The sequence below is a fragment of the Sebastes fasciatus genome, chromosome 4 (assembly GCF_043250625.1).
Source record: "Sebastes fasciatus isolate fSebFas1 chromosome 4, fSebFas1.pri, whole genome shotgun sequence".
Lineage (NCBI taxonomy): Eukaryota > Metazoa > Chordata > Actinopteri > Perciformes > Sebastidae > Sebastes > Sebastes fasciatus.
In genome coordinates, this window is record NC_133798.1 from 38,273,084 (window position 1) to 38,292,255 (window position 19,172).

A 19,172-nucleotide genomic window follows, 5' to 3' on the forward strand; every position below is an offset into this window, starting at 1 on the left:
TATATATATATATATAAATATATATATATATATGGAATATACTATATATATATATATATATATATATGGAATATACTATATATATATATATATATATATATATATATATACTATATATATATATATAATTATTATTGTATTTTGACATGGTCATGGAGCATATATACTGTATATTTTTATTCTGGGGGTATCGTTCCTATGCAGAGGGTAGTTTAGTGTATTTATTGTGTTGAGTTGAATGTGCTACTTATTTTGTACTGTAATTACCTTGTGCCTTTTCTACCTTTTTTCTTTTCTTAAAGCTGACTTGGTGTAAACTGCTCATGCTTCACATGTTCTTCTATAAAGGTGGAAATGGCAAATAAAACTCTTGAATCTTGAATCTTGGATATATAATTTTTTTCTTGTAGCACCTGAATGCAGCATAGCACATTAGCAAATGACATCATCAGCCTGTGATTGACTGACACTACTGGCCAATCAGCGTGGCTTTGAAACAGCCAATCAGAGGAGTCTGAACATTCTCTCGTCCAATCACATTCAAGGGGGCGGATCTTAATAGCCCCGCGGTAGCTGAAGGAAGATGAATGGAGCGACTAGCTAACAAGCTAACAACAACATTACAGCTCATTAACATTAACCGGCTCTAATGAGCTCAGAACAAGAAAACACTCAATAATTAACACATTTAGGAGCTTCTGTAGCGGATCCAACTGCTGGGGTTCAGATGATAGTTGGAACAGAAGCTGAGCAGGACAGATAGCTGATGCTAACTGATGCTAACAACAACATTAGCATGCTGGAAGGAGCCTCTCTGCATCTGTGACTCTGAACTCAGGAAACAAACATCTGGAGAAGGTACATGATGTCAAGAAGCACTGTTTTAACTCTGAATGGAAACCTGCTGGTTATTTCAACATGCAGCTTGATATATATGTAGAACTTTAAACATGCAACCATCTTGGACTCTACACTTTACACTTTACATCCTATATACCACTTTATAGACTGCACATATGTACATATTACATTTATTCATTGACGCACTGAACACACTATTTATTTATTTAAAAAGGATCCCCATTAGCTGATACCAATGGCACCAGCTAGTCTTCCTGGGGTCCGAAATCAAGTACATTAAATGTATGACATACATCCTATATATATATACAACATCATATGTGTGTTACACTAATATCATTCAAATATTCCAAACATATATACATTTCACATTCATTCATTCATTTAGCCTCAAGGCCCATCATCAGGGAACAAAAGAAAATCCATACATGACCAACACTGGACTATCGATCAGCTGCTTCAGTAGTTTATTCTTAGATGGTATTTGAATGAGGAATCTTATATATGGTAGTAAACGTTAGCTAGCATTGGTGCATTTCATCTAACACTGTGTATAACTAACGTTACTGTCTAAGATAAGATAAGATATGATGAACCTTTATTAATCCCCAGAGGGAAATTCAGGTGTCAAAGCAGCAACATCAGCAAACAGAGTGAAACACAGGAGAGGTAAAGGTATACACACATTATAAAAACAATAATAGAGATATAAAAGATACAGAGTGAATGGGTGAACATAGTGTGTGCAGTCCATCAATAAATAAATGTAGTATGTGCAATGAATAAATGTAATATGTGCAGTCTATAAAGTCTAGTTTACTAATTTATTTTGGTATAAATTACGAGTTTATTTTGGTTGAAATGTGAGCATGTTTTAGCCTGATATCAGTAAAACTGGTTACACTCCGTTTCCATCAGTCAACACACTGGAGTGAGCAGATTTAAAGGTCTGGACCCAGGAAAAGCAGGTCTGGTTCCTTAAATCTAGCTAAAGATAAGATAAGATCAGATATTCCTTTATTAGTCCCGCAGTGGGGAAATGTGCAGTGTACAGCAGCAAAGGGGATCGTGCAAAAAACAAGATACATCAGCTAACACAGTTAAAAAAAGAGCTAAACAAAGTGTAACAAAAATATAAAAATAGGAGCAGTATATACAGGATTGACAATAAACAGACTATTAACTAAATTGCACAAGTGGAAAATGATATTGCACAGTGAGAATGAATGAATGAATGAATGAAATTCCACCTGAAAATATCAGGTTATGTCAGTTTTTGGTGTGTAAGTGGTCTACTGGGAGCAGTGCTGGTTGTGGAGTCTGACAGCTGCAGGAAGGAAGGACATGCGATACGATCCTTCATACACTTTGGGTGGAGCAGCCTGTCGCTGAAGGAGCTCTCCAGTGCTGAGATGGTGTCCTGCATGGGGTGGGAGTCTTTCTCCATCATGGATGACAGCTTAGCCATCATCCTCCTCTCCTCCACCACCTCCACTGTGTCGAGGGGGCATCCCAGGACAGAGCTGGCCTTCCTAAACGTTTACTATCATATTATTCTCTCAGCTGTGCACTGTGAATCCCTGTTCTGATTTTCTTGTTAACATGAAGCAGAGTAAACTATACCATTTAACCCCATTTTGTTCCCCCTCATACAGGCTGAGTTAACCATGTACTCGAGGCCCAACAACCACATGAAGTCCAGCTGCGACAACAACAACAGCAGCATCACTGGGCTGCTGGGTGCCCTGTGTGACAGCAGCCTGTCCGGGGTGTCGTGGAAGCGCCGTGCCCTGGGTGGAGTCTCCAGAGAAGGTTTCCGCAGAGCTCTCAAGAAGTGTGCCTACGGCGCCCTGCTGTCGAAGCTATTTCAAGATGACACCAAAGGGTCCGCCTCGGGACCGAGTGCCATGGCTAACACGCCGGCCAAAAACAAAGTCCTGATGATATGTTTTGACTTGCGGGTGGCCGGGTGCCGAGAGGAAGCAGAGAGGTTGGAGGAGCAGCTGGGGATGCTGCCGGAGGGAGCATCCCCAGCTGGCCTGAAGGAAGTAGACGCAGTTCTTGAGCTCTTGGTACATCTCGCTGGTTCGGCACCTCCACCTCCTACCTCTTTCAGCCAGGACTACATGAGACGAGAGAGACCCGTGCTGCGGAGTCCTCGGCCCTGGGGCTACCAGAGCGAGGAGCTTCAGAGGCTGGAGGCCCGGGCGTGGGGTCTAGTGTGTGGGGAGGAATGGGGGACTTTAGAGAGTCTGTGTGGAACTCAGAGGCTGATGGATGCCCCTCCAGGCACAGGACTGCTGGCTCTGAGAACTAAATTGGAAACGGAAGAAAGATTTGAGAGGGAGACCAGGATGACGCTGTTTGGCGCACTGCAACACACTCGCACCTCAGACATAGACATAAGACTGGACCTGCCTCCTGTTCCCAGTAATGTTGATGTAACTGGGCTGGCTATAAGGGTATGACATAATGCTTTAGTCTACTATCTAATGCATGTTGTTAAGTTTGAGTTGTTTTGTCATGTGGTCAGTTCAAATTGATTTTATCCCAGTGGGTCAATTTTCCAAAAGTGTTTTATATATGTTTAAACCCCAGTGTTGCAATAGTGTCATCATGAGGATTAATTGTTGTCTGTGCAGGTTCCCTCGTGTTTAGATCAGTCTGAGGATGAGGGCTTCCAGTCAGCTTCCAACATGACCCCAGACTCCCAGTCGGAGACCAGCCCCGTTCCAGACATTGATATATGGGAGGCTCTCCGCACGTTCGTGCCTGGAAGACGTCGCTGCTGGGAGTCTATTGGCTGGTAAGTGACATGTCAGTTGCACCGTTGAAAGTTTGATCATCAGAGAAACTTTTACATAGATGTATCCAATCAACCAAAGTTATTTAACATGACGGGGGCCACAACTCCCAATTATTTTCATGATGTTTTTGGTCAATTATTTTTGATTAACGATTAATCATTTATTCTGTAAAATGTCAGAAAATGGTGAATACCCATCACAAGTTCCAAGAGTTTAAGGTGATGTCTTCAAATTGTTTGTTTTGTCAGACCAACAGTCCAAAACCCAAAGATATTTAATTTACAACAATCTAATATGGAGAAAAGCAAACATTGCATTTTTGTTTGATTGAGATCAAAAAGTTATCAAAGTTGTTGGAGAGAATTTTTTTTGTAGTAAATATGATTAGATGATTATTTTCATTATTAATTAATCTGCCGATTAATTTCTAAATTAATGAATTAGTTGTTTGGTCTAAAGAAATGTCAGAAAATAGTGAAAGAACTAAGGCAAAAGAAGAGCATAACTTACAAAGTCAACAATGTATTACAGAGCTCCACTTCTAATTACTTGTATGTTTTCAGTTTTGCTCTCCCTCTCTGGAACACAACACTAAATTTTACAAAATATTTTCCTGCCAGCCCGCCGGGGACGAGAGAGTCACTCTATCTAACGGAGGGAGGCAGGGAGGCCTTTGACCAGCTCTACCGTCTCTGGGAGGGGGAGATGAGGGTGGTCAGCACGGCTACACCCTCTCCTCTCATCCCGCTGCCCCTGGACTCTCAGGCACAGCTGGTATTTGACCTCCTCAACGTCTTGATCGGAGTGGCGTCCACGACCTTCCCTCTCAACCAGGTGCATTTCATTATCCTTATTTATCAGTCTCTTAAAGGTACAGTGTGTAGGATTTGGTGGCATCTAGTGGTGTGGTTGCAGATTGCAACCAATTGAGTACCCCTCCGCTCACTCCTCCCTTTCCAAGACTGCGGTACCGTGAGCTGCCGAGTGCAAAACCGTGGTAACACCGTTCTCCTCTCTCAGAGGCCATCCTCACCATTATAACACTACTTTAGGAGCAAAGGAAGTCAGACGGCGGCTGGCGGTACCATGGTTTTACACTCTGCAGCTCACGTTACCGCTGTTTCACAAGCGTTGGAGAACTGCGTTGGCTTCGCTAGAGCCAGAGTTTGGTTTGTCCGTTCTGGGCTACTGTAGAAACATGGTGGACTCCGTGAAGAGGGCCCGCTCCATATGTAGATATGAAGGGCTCATTCTAAGCTAACGAATACACAATGATTCTTAGTTTCAGGTGAGTATACACTAATGAAAACATAGTTATGAATATTATATTAAATCTCTACTAATAGATCCCCCGAAATGTTACACACTGTTCCTTTAAATACAATAAAATGCAGTTTCTGTTTTAGGGGTCTGTCAGACTGAAGTGATAAAAGCACTGTGACAGCAGACAATTACTAAAAAACACAGCGAGGAGGGGAAATGAGAGAAATCAATGGGCAATCTGTGCATGTGTGAAATAAACAACAAACCCAGTGGACTTATAAAAGCATATTACCTCAAAACTAGAAAAGAAATAAAGTGACAGTGTCAAGCTCAGTCAGTCGCCTGACAAGATACATTAAATGATGAAGGAATAAATGAAACTATTTCTAACGCCAAAAACAAAACCACAGGAGAGCTCTTCTGTTGCTTTATTGTTTCCCATTAAGTTTTTTTTTATTATATCTCCAGACGATTATAGTTATTTACTACATAAATTGAATCCTTATTCTCTTTTTTTTGCTCCCTTGTGTTCTCGCTCCCGAACAGACTTTATCATTAACATGCAGGCTGGTAGAAGAGGTGACACAGTTATATCACGATGTACAATCTAATGTAATCTAATAGTTTTTAGGGATGGGGCGGTTGACACAGCATGGTATCGCGATATTTTGCATAAATGTATCGACACACGGACGTCAAGTATCGATCTTTTATTACATAAACTATTAATATTGCAAATACAATGTAGACTCTAATACAAACAGTTCAGTTTGTCAGGTGCATGATGCAACATTTATGTTTTTATGACGGTGTGTTCCTATTTTGCTAAAAATTATTTGGCAGAAATGGAATAAAATATTCATAACTATGTTTTCTTTAGTGTTTAATCACCTGAAAATAAGAATAGTTGTGTTTTCGTTACCTTAGAATGAGCCGTTTATATCTACATAGGGAGCGGGTCGTCTCTCTGAGGAGTCCGCCTTGTAGCACCGCCATGTTTCAGCGCGGGCTTTGCTCCAAATGACTCTAGAGAGGGCCATTCGCATTTTTGCGTCGGCCACCGTAGTTCTCCCAACACGCTTGGCACGTGGGAGAGGCTTCAGTTTAGGGCTGGGCGATACAGCCTAAAAATAATATTGCGACATTTTTTGTCTGTATCGCGATACACAACATATATCGTGATAGTTTCAAATATCCTCTAAGCACTTCATAAATGCTCGATTTAACCCTTTGATGCATACAATCAACAATACAATCACACCATTATGATGATTCTTGTAGTCCCTGCAGCATATGTCTGCATTAAAACATTCTTAAGTGTGAAGTAACTTATTGTTATGTTTACCGGGAAGCTGTTATAACATTGCTGATAATAAAAATGATTATTTTCCCACTAGTGTGGAAAGACTCACCAATCGCGAGATGACATGAGAGCATCCTTTAAACCTTGCACGATTATCTCGCCCGTGTGATCAAACGAGAAGAAGCTTGTTTGAAAGCAATTACTCTTCAACTCCCAGTTGGCTGATACTCAGCCAGGTATGGCTCACACGTTCTGCTAGACCACAGATCGGTAGATGTAGAGAAGTGGGTCACCTCTATTAGGTGGTTGGCCAACTTTTCTGTCACTGAAATGTAGAACTCCGGTAGAGCTTTCTCCGCAAAAACATTGCGACCAGGCAGTTCATATTTTGGATCAAGTGTCTGAATGAGTCTTTTGAATCCAAGCTTTTCAACTACGCTAACCGGCGTTGCGATGTAGTTGTTTACAGCGGCCGTGATTTCTTTCCATTTTGCACTTTTTTTGTCTTATGGGGTTGCTTTGGAAAGCGAGGAAGCCTGGTTCTGGTTGCTTTAGTCGTGTCTTTCGCTTTCTCCGGGCCGACTCCTTCTCTCTTCGCTGCGGCTGCTTCCGTCCAGACCAAAACACGCCGGCCGCATACGTCACACACACACATTTGCCCAGGAGAGAAGTCTGGATGGGCGCGGAGTCTGTGACGTATGTGTGTGTGTGTGTGTGTGTGTGTGTGTGTGCAGCCATAGGAGAGAAGGAGATGCCGAAGCGAGTCTCATGCCGGCGGGGTGGCCTAAAAACATTACATGACAATTTGTAGTCGATGTTATAGTCATTTTATACACCGCGCGTGGGACAAGCCGTGATACAGCGACTATATTCGATGTATCGCCCACCCCTACTTCTGTTGGTTGCAATCTCCCACTAGATACTGCCAGATTCTACACACTGCTCCTTTAAGTTGAGCTATATTGTAGACTGTAATACAAACAGTTCAGTTTGTCAGGTGCTTCATGCAACATTTATCTTGGTCAGTCTGTTTGCTTGTCTGACAATCCCATTTTGCTGCAATAAAAATGATTGAAGTGAGACTGAAGTGGAAACTGTATTTTATTGTCATGCACTTTGGTGTAATGTTTCTTCCGTGCTTTCAATTTGTTGGTGACCTGTTTTTGTGTACGAGAGATGCCTCTCTTGTTAAGCAGCCTTGCTATATTCGCATACACTACGCTGTCCCTCACCGTCCCGATCATCTGCCGCTTGATTCTTCCTCTCCGCGGATGGCCAGGAGCTCCCGCACCTCGAAATCTTGCCACATATCCATAATAAAACTGTTAGTTGTTCTCTTCCAGTGTAACGTAGCTGAAAACATTCCTGTCCTGCCCCGTGCACAATTCACATTGAAATCGACCCTGGTCTGACACACCTCTCGACCTGGGTCATGAAGGCGAGTTGATCAACGCGGGTTAACCCTTTCATACACACAATCAACCCTGGTTCAACCCTGGTTGAGTCCTATGTGTGAAAGGGGTATTAGATAAAACAGATGTTGACAAACTGCATAATTTGCAGTTGAAAAAAGGTAATAAATCGCTATATATCTTATCGCAATACTCAGCATATTGCAATAAGATCGTATCTTGACTTAAGTATCGGGATAATATCGTATCATGAGGCCTCTGGTGATTCCCATCCCTTGTAGTTCTGCATCAGATGCAACTTCTGCGAGGCTTATAATGTAAAAAGTTTGGCTGTCAGAGAGGTGTTTATTAAACTCAAAGGTAATCTTTGAGGCTGTGCTTTGTGCTAGTGTTGTGCTATTGTCTGTGTTATTTCTGTCCCCCCAGAAGGATCCTGTCTAGGACATTTGTATCCAGTTCTCATAAAACAACCACGGGAAGGACAACATAACAAACACCTGATTATGTATTGCGGTCTAATATAATAACAGCACAAACCGTGCCTTCAGAAATCACCATGGAGGTGACTCTCCGACAGCCTCCACAAAAATTCGATATTGTAAGCTTTAAAAAGCCGGTCTTTGCTGCAGGGCTATTTTATTGGATGTTATTAGACTGTACAGTTAGTCATTGTATTTTGTCCACCATCTGTAAATATGTAATCTTCTCCTTCGCAGAGCGTTCAGTTTGACGTCAGACCTGGTGTGTGCGTGTCGGGAGCCTCTCCAGAGAGCGTGTCTCGTCTCCTGGGGGAGCTGGCCCAGTACGGCACCCACTACCTGAGGCTCAGTCGCTTTTCTCTGCAGAGCGCTGACAAAAAAGGCCTCGTCTTCCAGGTGTGTTTGCATAATCATCGTTAATGCCGTTGAGACTGCACATTTTACCGTCCCTTCTCAACCCGTACCCTGCATGGGACTTCTGTTGTTACCATTGTTGTGGTCTTCAATTCAGTTTGTTTTATTCGTCCCTCAAGGGGCAATTTGAGACAAGTGAGTTTGCAAACACAAATACACATAAAAAATTCATTCGCACAAACAGTCTAAAAGCACAAATATGATCATAATGATAATGATAATTTTAATAAACGAGGGTTAATGGCAGTGGGAAATCTGTAGCCACAATATCTTAAGGGGCCGTGTCCACCGAAGCGTTTTTTTCCTGAGCATATATTTTTAATGCTTTGCAATAGGAGCGCTGTGTATTTATGCTGTGGTCAAAACACCATCAGCGTGACGAGGCGCTGAGCATCTTTTCTGCGGAGAGTGCTGCACGTTTGCCGTTTTTTTCAGGTCGCTGATGTGTGTTCAACTTTGGGTAAAACGCTGCGCTCGTCACTGTCACTTTTTACTCCGACATCCAATCACAGTAGAGGAGGGGCGGGACAAATATCTTACCACAAATACGTGATCAAATGTGTTATTATGAGTATGTTGTGGTCTTATTGTGTATGTTATGTTTTTATTAGGGCTGTTAATCGATTAAAATATTCAATCACGATTAATCACACAATTTTTATCCATTCAAAATGTACCTTAAAGGGAGTTTTGTCAAGTATTTAATACTCTTATCAACATGGGAATGGGACAATGTACTTTCTTTATTTAAATGTATGTATATATTTATTTCTGTAAATCCATTAACAACACAAAACAATGACAGATATTGATCCAGAAACCCTCACAGGTACTGCATTTAGCATAAATAAATATGCTCAAATCATAACATGGCAAACTGCAGCCCAACAGGCAACAACAGCTGTCAGTGTGTCAGTGTGCTGACTTGACTATGACTTGCCCCAAACTGCATGTGATTATCATAAAGTGGGCATGTCTGTAAAGGGGAGACTCGTGGGTACCCATAGAACCCATTTACATTCACTGATCTGGAGGTCAGAGGTCAAGGGACCCCTTTGAACCAAACGACCTCGCCAAGATGTTTCCTCGCCCAAAAAAATGAACATGACCTACGGATCCATCCTCTCTCCCTATGTGCTTCAGCCTCCCTTCATCCAGAGCAAACACTCTACCTCATGCTGACATGAGTACTTCGGCAGATATTCTGTATCATAGCAACTCAGCTTTGTTGGACACGGGCCCTAACACCGTAAAGGCACATTAAGTCAGAGTGCTAAAGTACAAGTGCATTAAAGTGGCTATTTCTGTGGTTCTACACCTTCATAGATGATGAAATAAAATAAAAAAAACATTGTGTTTCTCTCCAAGGCTTTTACAGGCGGTCTGCGGAAGTATCTGCATTACTACAGAGCCTGTGTTCTCAGCACTCCGCCCACCCTCAGCCTGTTGACTATTGGCTTCCTCTTCCGTAAAGTGGGCCGCCAGCTAAGGTGAGGCCAAACCCACTTTCATGTGTCTGGTGTTGATTTTACACTTTTGAATCTCAACCTCAACCCAGTCGACAGTTTGTTTGTCCGAGAGCACCTTGATGTAAATATCATCAGATCAAAAAGATGTCTGCTTTCTTTTAATCCGAGGTACCTGTCAGAGCTGTGCTGTGTAGACGGGCCTTTGGGTGCAGGCCAGGCTACCTTCCCTGTGGTGAGTGCTCTTTTTATCTGCAAACTGCAATGTGTCATCCATCATGGCTGTGTTTAGCCTATCAGATGGGGTGTCAGCTCAGTGCCATGTGGCTCTCCTCAGGGTGTTAAACTGATGTCCTACCTGTACAATGAAGCCCAGAATAACTGCAGCAACGAGAACTATCCGGTCCTGCTGTCGCTGCTGAAGAGCAGCTGTGAACCGTATACACGGTCAGTCACTGTGCTCCTCATACACACATAGTAATAGAACCCAAGGACATTTCAGTGATATGCAGAACTTGCTATATTGATATTTTTTCCAGGGATTGTCAGGTCTGACTCTTGTTACTGTGCTTCACTTTAGGTTTGTGTCTGACTGGGTGTACAGCGGCGTGTTTCGGGATGTTTATGGAGAATTCATGATCCAGGTCAATCAGGACTATCTCGGCTGCAGAGGTGAGACGACACACGCACTCTCCTGCCGTCTTCAGTCAGCAGGTTCTGAAAATGAAAAGCCTGCCCGACAGATTGTCTTGCAGAAAAAAAAAATAGATTTCATTACAGCCTTTATTGCCTAGTTGGATTTGTCCTTGTGTCTATAAAGGATGTCATGAAGTTATTGGATGATAATCAGTGGGAAACAAAATCAGCTCCCACAGCTTTAGAGACCAGAGCCGTCTCCGCTCTGTAAGCCACAGGGACGGACACAAATAAGTAATGTTTCTTTTATTCTATTCAGCCGGTACTACGTGCTGGCTGGAACATTCTCTTACATTTCTTCTCTTGTATTAATTGCCCTTGACAAATCTGGACAAGCTGACTTATTTAAATCCAATTAATGTCTTTGCGCTTTAGGAGAGCAGAAGAGTAGAGTTGAGACAGGAGGAGATGATCCTCGCAGGGCAGATAAATACAGACCCGTCTGTACTCTGCAGGAACCGGCTGGCTCAAGATTTAAAGGGATAGTTCTGGTGTTTTGAAGTTGGGTTGTATGAGGTACTTATGCATAATAAGAGCAATGCTCAAGGGGGATCTCTTGTTGGGTCTCTAAACTATGGAGTACGGTCTAGACCTGCTCTATATAAAAAGCGTCTCGAGATAACTTCTGTTATGATTTGACGCTATATAGAATTAAATTGAATTGAATAATCAGTGTATTACCTACAGTAGATGACGGTCGGCACGCCCCTAGTTTGGAGAAACAGACAGGGGTATGGACACAGAACAGAAGCAATGGACTGCTGTGCTTCTCTGATTCCAGCTTCTTAAATGTGAATATTTTCTGGTTTCTTTCCTCCTCTATGACAGTAAACTGAATATCTTTGAGTTGTGGACAAAACAAGACATTTGAGGACGTCATCTTTGGCTTTGGGGAACACTAATCGACAATTTTCACCATTTTCTGACATTTTATAGACCAAACAACTAATCAATTAATAATATAAATTAATCGACAGATTAATCGACAATATAAATAATCGTAGGTTGCAGCCTTAAACGGACTGTTTGTAAGAATCAGAAATGTCTTGTTAACAGCGACACCTGTGTCCGTTAAGTCAACTAAAGTCAGCGTCCTGTTGCTGGCGCTTGTGCTCGCTCTACATAGACATGAAGGAGCATCGCTCAACACAGTGAGGAGACACACGTCAGCTAAAAGCACAATATCACTCTATATTTCAGCTGCTTGGCAGTAATGTTAGCTGACCAGACCAAGGTCTCTCCATGAATCAATGCTGATCCTAGTGTTGGCTTTTCCTGCCTCAGAAGAGATTAGATTTTGTGTATTTTGTGAAAACGAGATATGAACATATTATGCTAGAGCTGAAATGATTTATCAATCGGCAGAAAAATAAGAAGCAACTATTTTTTGCTAATCGATTAACCATTTAAAGTAATTTTTTTAATAAAAATGCTCAACTTTCCGCCTTTCGTCACATTAATCGATAGCGTAAAATAATGGTTAGTTGCAGCCCTGTATTAGGGAATTGTTTGTAAGCAAATAATAATTTGATGAAAGCCTGTTCCTTAAACGAGTACACGCTGTAATTGCTTCATTTTGACAGTACTCCATAAATAAGGTTTTATATGAATCATTACAGCCTGTCCAAATATTGTATGTCATGCAACACCCCATTCAAGGTCAGACCATCACCTCGGCTTTGTCTGGCTAAGAGGTTCATTTGCTCATCGGCTACACCTCATCAACTTCTGCAGTGAACCTCTGCACTTCTCGCTCCTGCTTTTTGGAGGACACACAAATGTCATTGTTCTCCTCCAAGTCCGTCGGCCAGGGAAGCAATCAGCGGCTAAGCTTTCTTGGCAAGCCGCGGGCTTTCTGTAAAGAGTCCTGGAAGCTCAGTGCATTCATGTTCTCTTATGCTTTTTGCTTAGGATCACTGAGCTAAGCGCCAACAATTTCCAAGTGTTAATTCAAGCGGCCAGAGTTTTGCCATGCCCCGTAAGTCATACTAATAAGGAAAAAGTTTTAGGCCTAGTGTTACTCCACCACTGTTTTGACTTCAGTTGTGAGGGTGCTGTTCTGTTATCAGAGGCATAATGGAGCAGGAAAACGACTTGGTCTAAACAGTAGAGCAGCATGTAATAGGCATCTTTACATTTTGTGCAGACAAACACTTCTGGGTCCAAGGCTACACGCTGATCACACAGGATGTGGAGGATTGCGTGCCCGTCTTCCTGAGACACATCGGCAATGATGTGTATGTCTGTGGGAAGACTATCAACCTCCTCAAGATCTGCTGCCCGCAGGTTTGTTTTGCACGTTTAACACATTCATATATGCAGACGGGGGGGGATTTCATGCACATGAATGTTGTGTAAAGATATCGGTGCATATAACCTAATTAAATCTTAAATGTATTCAGTACAAAGACAATCTTTGACTGTTGTTTGCTGTGAATAAATTAGGCGTATAAAATGTTAAGATTACCCCACCGTATTTATGTGATCTGTTCTTCTTGCTGTTCAATTGTATTGGCTCTGAGATCGGCTCTGCTGTCCACAAAATCCACATGCACTCCACAATTATCTACCTGCCACAACATGCTTCTACCCATTTGGAAATCCATGCTGCCCAAAGGGGATGGGACAAATAATCAATACTGCAACATATGGGGACACAGGCTTCTGCAAAGCGGTACCAATACACATGCATCAGTAGTATGATGAATTGTCTTGTGGTACTGAGGCAGAGCTGTTTTCATCATCAGCTCTGAACTGTTACGCTCTCATGTCTCTCACTGCAGACTTTTGCCAGTTTTTGTAATAAAAAACCCCAAATATTGCCATTTTAGATATATATACTGTCCTCTTTTGTGTCAGCTGCGCTATCGTGATGTATCCAAGGGTGAAACGATAAGTCGATTAATCCATTAGTCTAGGGGTCAGCAACCTGCGTCTCTTCAGCTCCTCTCCAGTGGCTCCCTGTGGATTTATAAAAATGGAAATGAATAACTGTTTTTTGTTTACATTTGCATTTTTATTAATCATTGTTGTAGGTCTATGGTACGACGGTACGACGGTACGACGGAGTATTAGGGCCACATTGAGGGGAAAAAAATTAAATCTGAGATTTCGAAAATAAAGTCATAAGTTTACGAGAAAAAAGTCGTAATATTATGAGAATTAAGTCATAATATTATAAAGTAGTATCTTACGTGTTATTTTCTTTATTTCTTTTAAAGTTATGACTTTACTCTCCTAATATTCTGACTTTTTTTCTCTTAAAGTTATGACTGCTTTCTGGAAATGTCCGTGGCCTCTCAATGTGGTCCTAATACTCTGTAGTATATTTTCTCTATACTTTATACTTAGACTATAAACTGTGTTACCTTCATCACAATATTTAAATGTTTCTTATTTCCCTAAAATGGCTCTTTAGATAGTAAAGGATGCTGACCCCTGCATTAGTCGATCTACGGAAAAATAAATGGGCTACTATTTTTTTTAACTTAGTTTTTATTGCAGTTTCAGCAACTTATACAATCATCAATTGGCTACTATTTTAAAATGCTTACCATTCCCTATCTCAATTCCTACAATGTGAGCATTTGCTGCGTTTCTCTGTATTATATCAGTGTAAACTGAATATCTTTGGGGGTTTGGACCGTTGGTCAGGCAAAACGAGACATTTGAAGACGTCACATTGGACATTAAGAAGTTATGATGAGCATGTTTCAGTCTTTTTGATATTTTACAGACAAAACAAATAATTATATTAAAAGCAGTGTTGACGATGTTCTCCAGTATACACTATTTGTTATAATGGTTAAAGTGGTCTTTACACCCCGATCCTCACATTTTTGAAGCAGGAAATGTTTGAAATTTTTGTTTTAATAGTTGTCGACACATTTCCTGTCAATGGACTCAATCCAACAAATTGTTCAAATCCAGATGGTATTCTTGATATATCTGAGATATCTCAGAATTGCCTGTATTGTGAAACCGATGCTATTGTGCACTAAATATAGTCAACGTATCATTATGTATTCTCAGCACTACAGCCTTTAGAGCACCTTTATAAAAGCCTCGTCCCTGTATATGAATGGCATGATGACAGGAAGCTTAGCATGTCAGACGAATGGAAAGCTTCAGCGAAGCGTTGGAAGTTTTTATGTAATCTAATTGTATCTAATTTCCTCTCTCCTCTGTGACCCGCCTGCTGATTCCCCAGCTCATGATGTTTTTTCATGACTCGACCTACCTGACCTAAACCGCAGGGCCCGTGCTCCTGACTAATTGGCATTCTGTAACTACAGTGTTTCTCTGTATGCTAATTTCCACCAGTGTTATTTCTGGAAATAAATTACAGGATGGCTTTGGAACACATGTGAAATTATGTGTATCGAGAAAATACAAGTGAAAAGATTGTCTAACTAACGGCTATCCAGTCGGGTTGATGTGGATAAAGATGACATATTATTTTAGGAAAAAAGTACTTTATGGCTACGGATGTTTTGAAGGAGACATCCAATGCACTGCTGTTTTTTCACTGTGTGGGTTCAGCTGGAGACATTACTTAGTCCTCTAGGGACGGCTGTTGTAAATTAGCATTAGCTATAAACCCTGATACATTGCATTGGACAGCTGGTTTCAGTTTGTCTGTGTATTTTGTATCTGTTCCTACCAAATATACCATAATAGTTATTGCAAAGACAAAACACTACAAGCCACATTGCTTTCTTCTGCAGCTGATGGTACATTGTTTGTAACAAAAGCAGTCAACAATGAAAGTAATCGTTAGTTTCAGCCCTATAATTAGTTGATCAACAGAAAATTAATTGGATTATTTGGTTAATTGATTAATTGTAATTTTTCAAGCAGAAAAGCCAACATTTGCTGATCCCAGCTGCTCCACTGTTTCTTTGTCTTATATGATAATAAAGGCACTTTTCACTCCTTCCTGAGGTTTAATAGACCAACCAATTGATCAAAAAAGCAGATTAATGGGCGCCTGGGTTAGCTCAGTTGGTAGAGCGGGCGTCCATGTATTAAGGCTTGGTCCTGACCGCGGCAGCCCGGGTTCGAATCCAGCCTGTGGCCCTTTCCGCATCCACTCTCTCTCTCTCCCCCCTTTCAAGACTCTATCCACTGTCCTGTCATAAAAATGGAAAATGCCCCCAAAAAAATAACTTTAAAAAAAAAAAAAAAAAGCAGATTAATTAACGGTGAAAATAATTGCGAGTCCAAAAAGGAACTTTGTGGTCGAAGATATGAAAACACATGATTTCACTAAGACGTCACGATGAACACTTAAAACAATGAGCCTCCTTTTTAGTACAGTGATCAACCGCTTGGATCAAAAACTGTGGGACAGAATCATTCCTATATAAATGCTGTTTAAATGATTTGTTTATAGTAGTCGAGTAGTCCACTTACAGTGTTCATTTTGGGTCTTTTCATACATGATAAACTACGGTAAATGTTATTTTTCCTTTACTCTCTTGATACTTTGCCTCGCGGTAACCCATCTGCTTCCTGCTCGCTACCTGAGGCTGCTGCACATTGAAATCATGACGGGGAAAAAGTCATTTAGTCTCAAATGAAAAACATAGTCACCTCGAAGCGTATGACAAACTGCCAAAAACGAGATACAGCAGCGAAACCTCCTCAGGCTACCTCGTGTGTAGTCTGCTCAAACAACGAGAAACAGCCACGGCTGCTAGAGATGGAGGCAGAAAACGAATGTGCAAGGGGAAAACACCTGTGGTGGAAACAGTCAACAAAATTCAGTAAACAGTGAAGCTGTCTGTTTCACTACTTTATGTTCATGTAATAAATATACAAATGTCAAGTAGATGGTGATATATTTGATAGACGTGATCAGTATAAGACAGGTGTCTGCAACCTGCGTCTCTTCAGCCCCTCTCCAGTGGCTCCCTGTGGATTTTTTAAAAAAAATTGTTTTTTTGTTTACATTTGTATTTATCATTGTTGTAGTTCTATGGTACGACGGAGTATTAGGGCCACATTGAGGAAAAAAGATTTCAAGGATAAAGTCATAGTATTATACAGTAGTAATTTTACGTGTTATTTTCTCGTAATATGACTTTTTTTTCGTAAAGTTCTGACTTTATTTTTGTAATATTACTTTTTTTCTCGTAACATTACGACTTTATTCTCGTAATATGATTTTTTTCTCGTAAAGTTATGACTTTATTCTCGTTATATTACGACTTTTTTTTTCGTAAAGTTATGACTTTATTCTCGTAATATTACGACTTTTTTTTTCGTAAAGTTATGACTTTATTCTCGTAATATTACTTTTTTTCTCGTAACATTACGACTTTTTTCTCGTAATATTATGACTTTATTCTTATTATCCCTAAATGTGGCCCTAATACTCCGTAGTACATTTCTTTGTCCCACACTGCATTAGACTTATATACTATATACTTAGACTATAAGCTAAAATGGCTCTTTTGATCGTAAAGGTTGCTGACCCCTGGTATAAGAGGTTTACATATTTTCTCTTACCTGTTGTGTCCACAGCACTACATCTGCGGGTCGGAGCTGCCGGTGCCTCGCATCTCCGTCACCTTCTCCCTCCAGGAGGTGGAGGAGATCGAGAGGGACTGCGCTGTGTATCGCGGACGCATGGAGCGGGTTGCTAAGCACAGCGCCATCAGCAGGGAGGAGCAAGTAATGATACTCATGCATATTGTTCCCATGCAGTAGCATCTCGCCTGTGATGTATATGTTTTACAATTATTCTTCTGAAGTCTGAGCTTTTGTTAATAATGCTCCTCCTCCGATGTATCTGACAAGAGCTTTGGTCAAATTAGCATAAAGAAAGATATAAGAATGTGTGTTCCCATGTTAGTAGTAGGGCTGTCAATCGATTAAAATATTTAATCGCATAATTGTCCATAATTAATGGGGATTAATCACAAATCAAACACACGAAAATGTGCCTTAAAGGGAGATTTGTCAAGTATTTAATCCTCTTATCAACATGGGAGTGGGCAAATATGTTGCTTTATGTAAATGTAAATATATATTTATTATTGGAAATCCATTAACAATACAAAACAATGACAGATATTGATCCAGAAACCCTCACAGGTACTGCATTTAGCATAAAACAATATGCTCAAATCATAACATGGCAAACTGCAGCCCAACAGACAACAACAGCTGTCAGTGTGTCAGTGTGCTGACTTGACTATGACTTGCCCCAAACTGCATGTGATTATCATAAAGTGGGCATGTCTGTAAAGGGGAGACTCGTGGGTACCCATAGAACCCATTTACATTCACTGATCTGGAGGTCAGAGGTCAAGGGACCCCTTTGAACATGGACATGCCAGTTTTTCCTTGCCAAAATTGAGTGCAAATTTGGAGCATTATTTAACCTCATTCGCGACAAGTTTGTATGACATGGTTGGTACCGATGGATTCATTAGGTTTTCTAGTTTCATATGATGCCAGTATCTTCACTCTAGCTTTAAAACTGAGCCTGTTACAACCTAAAAATCGCGAGTTGCATTAATGTGTTAAAGAAATTAGTGGTATTAAAACGAATTTGCGTTCTTATCACGTTGATTTTGACAGCCCTAATATTTTTAAACACATTTTCTTCTGAAGTCTGGGGTTTTGTTAATATTGCTCCTCATCAGTTATGTCTGACGAGAGAAAGATATCAGAATGTGTCCCCATGTTACTCGTCAACATGGTGTATTACCTTCATAAAGACACCTTTATGTCTCTGCTAGCTGACTTAAATGGATTCTTAAAAATCAAGGGGAAGCCTCAACTTCAGGGAGAGAAGGCAAACCTGCAGTTAGACAAGTCATTACACAGGTATTGTCCCTTAAGACAGAGAGAGGGTTTTTTACATAACATGATCCATGATGGTGACACTGCCCCTCAAGTACTGAGAGTTTCAGCAGCGAGTCATTATAATGATGCAGCTGAAGTCTGGGGCTTGCACGCTGCTTGATTTAGTGTATCACCCTGGTGTGTGTGACCTATATCGTCTATGTGTGCTGGTGGTGCTGACTGGCAGAGGTGTGGGGGAGGAGAGGTGAGCTACGGGGCAGCCGGATAGATATTTGTTAATGATGATTTCTTGTCTCTCTATTGTAAGGCGCTGCGAACAGAGCAGGCACGCCAGGAGCTGATCAATCAGGTCAGAGAGTCAGCGGCCAAAACCCTGGAGAGCATCCGCGGTCAGTGTTACACACACACACACACACACACACACACACATACACTGCGAGTTTAATTTTATATGCTGCTTGATGTATATGCACACCCCCGTATAACCCACACTCACTTCTTGACTCTTGACTGTGAGAGTTTCCTTCAGCTCCAGTCATTCCTCTCAGGAGAGCAGCAGAGATGCACAGGGGCGCAATAGCAGTGAGGAGTGCTCCAAATGGCTTTCAGCACTATGGGCTGTGAAATCTAATCATCGCTCGCACAGTTTTGCG

The 19,172-nt window shown here is 41.2% G+C and overlaps 1 protein-coding gene across 1 annotated transcript in view; it reads left to right on the plus strand.

Annotated features, from left to right (window-relative positions):
• The first annotated feature begins 550 nt into the window (after window positions 1–550).
• Window positions 551–19,172, plus strand: part of tubgcp6 (tubulin gamma complex component 6) — a 48,139-nt gene continuing 29,517 nt past the window's right edge. Inside the window, exons 1-12 of the mRNA XM_074634155.1 lie at window positions 551–858; window positions 2,517–3,323; window positions 3,504–3,667; window positions 4,289–4,502; window positions 8,363–8,521; window positions 9,908–10,029; window positions 10,177–10,240; window positions 10,343–10,452; window positions 10,586–10,677; window positions 12,848–12,987; window positions 17,230–17,379; window positions 18,827–18,908. Of these exons, the coding sequence (XP_074490256.1) occupies window positions 2,529–3,323; window positions 3,504–3,667; window positions 4,289–4,502; window positions 8,363–8,521; window positions 9,908–10,029; window positions 10,177–10,240; window positions 10,343–10,452; window positions 10,586–10,677; window positions 12,848–12,987; window positions 17,230–17,379; window positions 18,827–18,908 (2,092 nt within the window). The 5' untranslated portion in view covers window positions 551–858; window positions 2,517–2,528. The remainder of the gene's footprint in view (window positions 859–2,516; window positions 3,324–3,503; window positions 3,668–4,288; window positions 4,503–8,362; window positions 8,522–9,907; window positions 10,030–10,176; window positions 10,241–10,342; window positions 10,453–10,585; window positions 10,678–12,847; window positions 12,988–17,229; window positions 17,380–18,826; window positions 18,909–19,172) is intronic.